The sequence below is a fragment of the Populus euphratica genome, unplaced genomic scaffold (genome assembly GCF_000495115.2).
Source record: "Populus euphratica unplaced genomic scaffold, PopEup_1.0 scaffold3.1, whole genome shotgun sequence".
NCBI lineage: Eukaryota > Viridiplantae > Streptophyta > Magnoliopsida > Malpighiales > Salicaceae > Populus > Populus euphratica.
In genome coordinates, this window is record NW_011499847.1 from 4,837,993 (window position 1) to 4,845,606 (window position 7,614).

The 7,614-nt window shown below is 34.5% G+C and overlaps 1 protein-coding gene and 1 pseudogene across 1 annotated transcript; both read right to left on the reverse strand.

The window, feature by feature from the left end:
* Nucleotides 1-2,949: 2,949 nt before the first annotated feature.
* Nucleotides 2,950-5,905, reverse strand: LOC105111385 (uncharacterized; annotated as a pseudogene).
* Nucleotides 5,906-6,853: 948 nt separating this feature from the next.
* Nucleotides 6,854-7,614, reverse strand: LOC105109306 (thymocyte nuclear-like protein). Its single transcript, XM_011003964.1, has one exon. It carries the CDS (start codon nucleotides 7,559-7,561, stop codon nucleotides 7,106-7,108), a length of 456 nt encoding a protein of 151 aa, XP_011002266.1. The 5' UTR covers nucleotides 7,562-7,614; the 3' UTR covers nucleotides 6,854-7,105.

Below are 7,614 nucleotides of genomic sequence, written 5' to 3' on the forward strand. Positions count from 1 at the left end.
TTTTTATTTAAAAATATATTAAATTAATATTTTTATATTTTTTTATAATTTTATTGTATTAAAATCAGAAATAAAAAGTATTATTTAATATACTTTTAATAAAAAAATAATTCTACCCAAAATACCTGCCACCTATTATCGAATACACAGTAAGACTGAAGAGAAGAATTCACCAAGAAATAAGGCGCTGTATATTATACATGCATTCTTACTGCATCATTCAACAGAATTTATATGAGGCTTTAAATATTCTCATCCTTTTACTTGTGATTTGAGATTTCAGTGTATTTTTAAATAAAAAATATTTTAAAAAATAATTATTACAACACTTCCAAAACCCTGTGATTGAATTGCCTTAAATTCTTCTTAGAGTGCATTTAAGCCTGATTATTTTTCATTCATTTTTCATAATTTTCTTATACTACCAACGAACAAACAAAAACAGAAGTCGAAGAAGAAAAAATTGCTTGCTCAGGAAGCCAAAACTCTAGAGCATTCTTGCCTCCAACCAGACTAATTGGGTTCAACTCTCCTTGGGAACCAAGAAAAAAAGTTTGCTTTGTTGATTGAATATAACAGAGAATTCATAATTCAATACAGCTAATATTGATTGACTAGAGGATTTAATAGGGTAGCTGCAATGCATATTCCCAGCAAGAATACCTCGTATGATCATCAAACTGCCATCTCTTTTCTTTTTTTAATTCAATCAAACAGCCATCTATTCATTTATTTAGAAGAAACACACGTGCAAGAGATGCAAAACCACGTAAGACTCAGGTGCTTATCTGCCCAAAAGAGCCATAAATGGAGGTACAGGAGACCATCCCTAATACTTCATCCACGGTTGTCAATTCCGTATTTATTTATTTTTAATTGAAATGAAATAATTTAGTTTTGAAGTATTTTTGTGTGTAAATTAAGATATATATATATATATTATAATTTAATAAATATAATTATACAATATAAACACAGTATCTAACAAATATAATTTTAAAATTTAAAATATTTTTAAATAATCAAGATTAAATAAAACTTTAACTTAAAATAATTCAACTTAAATAAAATACCAAAAAAATATTATGAAAGTACAATATTTTAACATAAATCAAATATCATTTCCATCATTAAAATAAAAATAAGGATCTTGATATTATGATTATATGTAGAGAAAGTCACCAACTAAATATTTCAATAAGTGATCATTTTTACCAAGCTCATTTTCATTATCAAAACATATTCTTTTGTTTTCTAAAGTTAAAGCATACAAAACTAGTTTAATGAAGTTTAAAGCATCCTTTGTTTTGTTTAAATTTTTAAAAAGTATAAATATGAAGAAAAAAAACAACATGAATATATCCTATATATATTGATAATAAATTTAATTTTAAAAAAATTAATATAATTATTAATGAAAATAGTAATAATTATTATTAATATCATTGTTATTGAAAATGATAATAAATTTTTTTTTATATAATTTATACTTGGGTAATTTAATAAATCAAATTGGCATAGGTGCAATTTGATTTAAAAGCTTTTTACACACGGAATGAAATATGTGAAATGAAATCGGAACATTCTAATAAAAATTTATTTAAAAAATAATAAATGAATCAAGATTTGAAATAAGATGAAAATTATTCTGTTTTGTTTTATATTTTAAATTGTTATAAAATATTTTGATCATTTCTAATGAAATGAAATAGAATTAACAGCCTTTCAGTTCATCAGCTCACAGGATACCAGGCAACAGAATAGAGAACAGAAAGCAGCAGAATATATGTAGTAACTCGGGTAAGATAGTAAGAATTCACTCTATTCAATACCCAGAATGAGAAACTAGAGCAAGAACGGAAAATGGAACATGAGAAACAAGCATCTTTATGCTCAGATTTTTGGGTTTGCAAGCAGAAATCCAATTTGAAGATAGTTTTCAAATTTTAATAAATTGTAGCATGCCTCCCTAATTGAGGGGCTTCAATTTCAAGCCCTAATTAAAAGAGAATTCAAAGCAGTTTGCAAAAAATTAAAAGAAAAACCTCAATCAGATGGCAAGCAACTTCTTGCGTTTTTTTTTGGGTACCAGATGCCACTATCAGGGCAAGGATGTCTAAACTTTCTTCAAGTTAAAAATGCTCTCAGCGGTCAAAGTCACAACTCAAGTCTCGCAACATCCCATGGCATGCAAAAATTACGAAAAAAAAGAAGACTTTGGAAAGCATGTGCAACATATAAATGCTGCCGACCATAATTATGCATTTTACAAAATGTACCTCCGAGTCATGGCCAAGCGCTGAGCACTAAAATGAAGCATTTATAATCCAACTTAACTTGCCTCTGGATAAAACAACAAAGAAGCTTCCTTCAAAGAAAAAACAAACAGGAAACTGCCGCTTTCCCACATGACACTAAACGATGTAAGATTATATAGCAATGGCCAGAGACTATATATATATATATATATATCACACGCCATGAGAATTTGAGCGAATAGAAATGCCCTTTAACTGATAAAGGACCATGTTTGAACAAACCTGGTGTGGGCTGTGACAGTATGAAGTTGAATATCGGCCTAGATGACACCCAAAGATTGAACAATCCTTCACTGCTAGTCAAAAAATTCCATCATTGGCATTGTTTGAGGAGAAATTATACACATACTGTTGTTTTAAAATGCAAACACCACCAAGCATGCTGATTGCAAAAGATACCAGTCTACTTTAAAAGTTAGCCTAGTTTTACTAAGATTTGAGATAATTACATAGTGGCAAGTGTAGATTATTATAAGGTCTGACTTTAAACTGGATCAAACAGGACGAGATCACTTTCTAGTGTGAATCAGATTTGCCAAAGACACATCAAATCTCAGAGATTCTAAGAGTAGCAGGGTGTGAAACTCACGTTGTGAAAAGCTTACTTGCAAATGTAATTAAGAACTCGATGCTACTGGGTGTCGGACCACAGCATTAGATTTGGCAAAAGTGCCTTTGTTGCAGTTTCAACACCTAGGCGATGCGGTCCAGGACGAACAGCTATTGCGCCTGCTTCCATCACCTTGTTCACTTCTTTCTCTGTGAAGTCTAAAGCATGCATCGATGTAAATCCACACCAATTAACTTTATTTTCTAAAAGCGAAGAGGAATTTCAATGACGAGGAATTTGAATCTAAATTTAAGCATTTTAGTTAAGAATACTGTTCCATCAAAATATCATCAAATCGTCGCTATCTGTCAAAACAAGAGTTCTAGACTATAAAATTTGTGAAATCAAGATTACAAAATTCGTATTATTTATGCAACTCAATCCAAGAACATGGATATGGTAGGTATGAGGCATGTGATTAGCAGACAACACCAGTGAAAAGAGGGAGCTCAACTTGAGAAGAGATAAACTAATTGAGAGGGACAAAATCAGTTTGAGATTTCAAGGAGGACAAAGAAAGAATCATTGAAGTACATATATCTCATGACATATCTTATAAATGTGATAATGCAGTGAAATCTGAACACATAGAAGCCATGGGATAACTTTGAGAAATAAAGGGGTGAAGGGGACTGAGGGAACAGTGCATGCAACCATCACAACATAACAGAGTTATTATGCCACGAGATACAGACACTGATTCAATCAATATTTTCAAAAAAAAAAAAAAAACATAAGCTCCTCCCAACAAGTTAAACCAACTGACAACATATTTAAAATAGAAACAAAAACAAAAACAATATACATTAACATACCATGTAGTTTTCGCCCAGACATGCAGAAGAAGAAAATTACGATGAATAGGAAATAACATAGGAAGTGTACTAACCCCCTTCTGGTCCCACTACTGTCAATCCACTTGATTCTTTTCTTGATGAAGTCAATACACTAATAACAGGAGTAGCTTCTGCTGTTGCCAGAAAACATAGCTTTGACTGGGCAAGCTATATAACCACCCCCGCCCCCCTCCCTAAAAAAAAAGGGGGGTCAAGCTCAGCATAGTAGGGATAGATGAAGAGAAGAGTGTTGAAGAGAAGAGTGTCCACGTATTTTCAAACATTCCTTTTCCCATGGTCAGTGTTGGAGATGGCCAACTCCTGACCCCCAAACAACGCATTTTCTTCAAAGAGAGAGTGTTCTTGATTGTTGTCCAGGATTTGATTTATGGCTGATTTGGTCTAGTTACTCTTTTATGATTTACCATATCCTGGGTATTTATGGGACATATGACAGGTTGTGTTATGTTATCAGGCCTTGGTCATGGTCTTCGCCAATGTCATGAGGATTTTGATAAAAAAAAACATCAAACTCATGGAATGAGTGGTAAGGAATCTAACTTGGATGGTTCCCTTTCCCTTCAGTTATATCACTGGAATATCTTAACCCACCAAAAAAGCTCCACAAACACTTTTAAACCCATCCTCCTTGAGCCAAGATGCTGGTCAACTTTTTAGAAGAACTCAATAGGGGCAAAAGGCCAACAACTTTGGTTGGAAGATTTAGAATCATTTCACTCAACTGCTGACCTAGTATAGAAGTAAGGTAAAAAGAAAATTAACAAATAACTTCTTATCAGAGAGTCGAAATTAAATTGATAAGAACCTCCACACCCCAAGGAAAATTTATCAGAAAAAAAATATTGCAGGAGCAATTATTTACTCTGTTTTGTACTTGCTGCCAAAATGACATGTCACAGCCTGTCTACTCGATTTTCTGAGATTGATAGAGAACGCTCTGTCAGCAGAGGGGTCACACTGTGAGCTCCAAGTTCCTAAGGAGAGAAGATTAGAGGACCAACAGTTACAAAAGAAAGGGGAATAAAATGGCTATAATTTTAAGCAGATTTTTTTTTCATTTGTGTATTTAAGACATACCTCGCATTTCTCAACAAGCCATTCAGCTCGATCACCCTTTAGAGTACCTAAAGGAGAAACATGTGAAAATGTGATGACAGAGATGAGTTTAAAAGACCGTGTCTAATTGCTTTATGCGAGATTCTACTCAAACTCACCAGATGCTGCAAATACATGCCACTTTGTGTGCTCTGAGGAGGAACTATTTTTGGATCTTGCAATGCCACAAAAACAAGTCCAGGACGATCAATTCTCTCTATGCACCCTCCTATTAAACCTCCTTTCCCATTGAAGAGATCTACCCTTGCATTGAATTGTTTGGAAAATCACAATTTTTTCAGAGGCAGAAAACCGTAAATGTTTGAGATCAAAAGCAAGCATGCTTGTGTTCCACTTAATTTTTTTTGCCAGTGCAGAGCTCAAACCATTTGGATTATCTGAAACGTAACGATGCGAACAAAACTAGCATTATAATGATGTAAACACATTTACAAAACAAATTTGAGAAAACCCTGCTGTCTATAATGATAAAGAATACAGCAGCAGCGCAGCAACAATGAGTTACTTAAACGACCTCCCAACCCTAGCACAACTACAGACATTAAAACTTCAGAAGTGACATTGATATACTGATGAGAAACCTCAGATCATCTTAATAAGCACTAATAATGTCAATAAATGCAAATGTCTAGCAAGTAATAATGATTAAAGGGGTACCTCTCATTCGTGTGCTCAATCTCAAAGCTTTAGTCATATGCCTGAATTCATCGCCTTCACCACTAGCTTGTCAATGAAGACACTTTTGATGGCATCATCCCTATCATTACTGTCATTATTGCCATATTTACTATCATCAAAATAAAATAATACAAATTCTTATCTATCTCATCATGAACAGCATCACTAAAACCAATCAATGAATCCCCTGACCCGTAGAGTATCAGCAAACTCGAAGAGTTCTATCCAAAAACTCTAGTCTATGTTGTATTAGGCCCAATCACAAGGTTACCTTCTCCGCTTTTGTCTATGATATGGGTTCTTAGAACTAGATATGAGAATGCCATCACTCTCATGATCTTTCAGATCCCAGTCCACTAAATAACAGGTCGAATCCTCAACTTGCTTTGAAAATTCTCAATCACCAAGATCTGAACATTTTTTAGTGTAACAAGTATAAGTGACTATTTGGAAGCATGTTTCAAACTATATTTTGATATATTTTAAAAATGTATGTCTTGAAAAAAAAAAAGGGGGATAGTTGTAGTGGCCAGTGCACACAAATTATGTAGCAATCGCCTTAACTGAAGTTCCTTTTTCTCTTAATTCGCTTTAATTGAAAGGGTTTTTTTTTTTAAAAAAAAGAAGAAGATATGACTCTAGAAGTAGTATGATAATTTGACATGGATTATACACCATGAAATCATCGGCTGGTTCATGGGCTAGGATTTAAGGGTAGGCCATAGGTTTAGGAGCTTGAAGTCCAGGGCGACCCAAAAGGCCCAGCCCAAATGAGCTCTGTTGTTGTTAATAATAATAATAATAATAATAACAATACAAGGTTTAACATTTAAACATCGTTTATAGCAAGTTTGCTTGTTTCTTAATCTTCACGTACTCAATGTTGCATAGCAAATGCTTATATACTGTAAGCCTACGAGAATACCAAAATTAAACAAAAGCATTCGATAAATCCACAAAGCCCTGAAACAAATTAGTTACCCAACATCATACATGTGGTCTCTATTCTCGTTCAATCAGCAGGTCAAGGGTTTTTGGCATGCATGTAAGGTGTTTGACAAAATGGCAGAAGCATTATCTGTTGTCTAATCCAGGAGCCGTGGCCAAATGATTTTGCCCTGGTAAGAAATATACACCTGAATACTCAAATTTGGATATTTATCTGATATTTGATTGCAAGTTAATGGCTTGTTATTCTGAAATGGAGCTCGTTGGCCCATATTTTAGGGCGTGCATGGTATCAATTCCCCTGCAAAGCAAGCAATCACAACACATTAAAACAAAAGTACCTTTACATTCTGCACTTACATATACAATGCCAAAAGTCAAGAGAACGGCAACGAACAGGCACTGCTTGTTCTTCTTTCCTTTTCCCCCAAAAAGAGCCTTAAACATCTAAGACTAATTAGATGATACTGATATCTAGGAACAAGCAGTTTAACATTAGCACCATACTTCAACAAAAACTAAACATAGCACACATCTAAGACTTAATTGCATAAACCAAAATCCACCATCTGCCGCTCCTACCCATCAACATCATCACCACCGTCATCCATTCCATCCCCTTCAAACCCACCTCCCAACTCACAAACTCTCTCCCAAACCTCCTTTGAAACCGGCACAACTGATAATCTAGGTTGCCTAAACAATTGAAAACCCTTTAACCTTTCGTCACCCTTCAATTCCTTCAAATCCAATGGCCTTCTCATCTCCCCCACTGCTTTGACATCCACCACTCCTTCGCCACCTTCATCATACCATTCTCTCGCCACAGTAACCACACCAACAACACGTCGCGCTTTGGACCCAGAGTGGTAGAAGAAGCAAAGATCATTGAGTTTCATGGCCTTGAGGTTCTTCTGGGCTTGCTTGTTTTTTACCCCATCCCAATTGGATATGCCTCCATTGGAGGCTTGATCATCCCATGACCACTCTCCTGGCTCGGTTTTGAGAAGCCAATATTGCTTTTCTTTCCCCATTTTTATGGTTTTCTTTTTGATGATTTGGGGAAGGATTTTCTTTTGTAGGGATT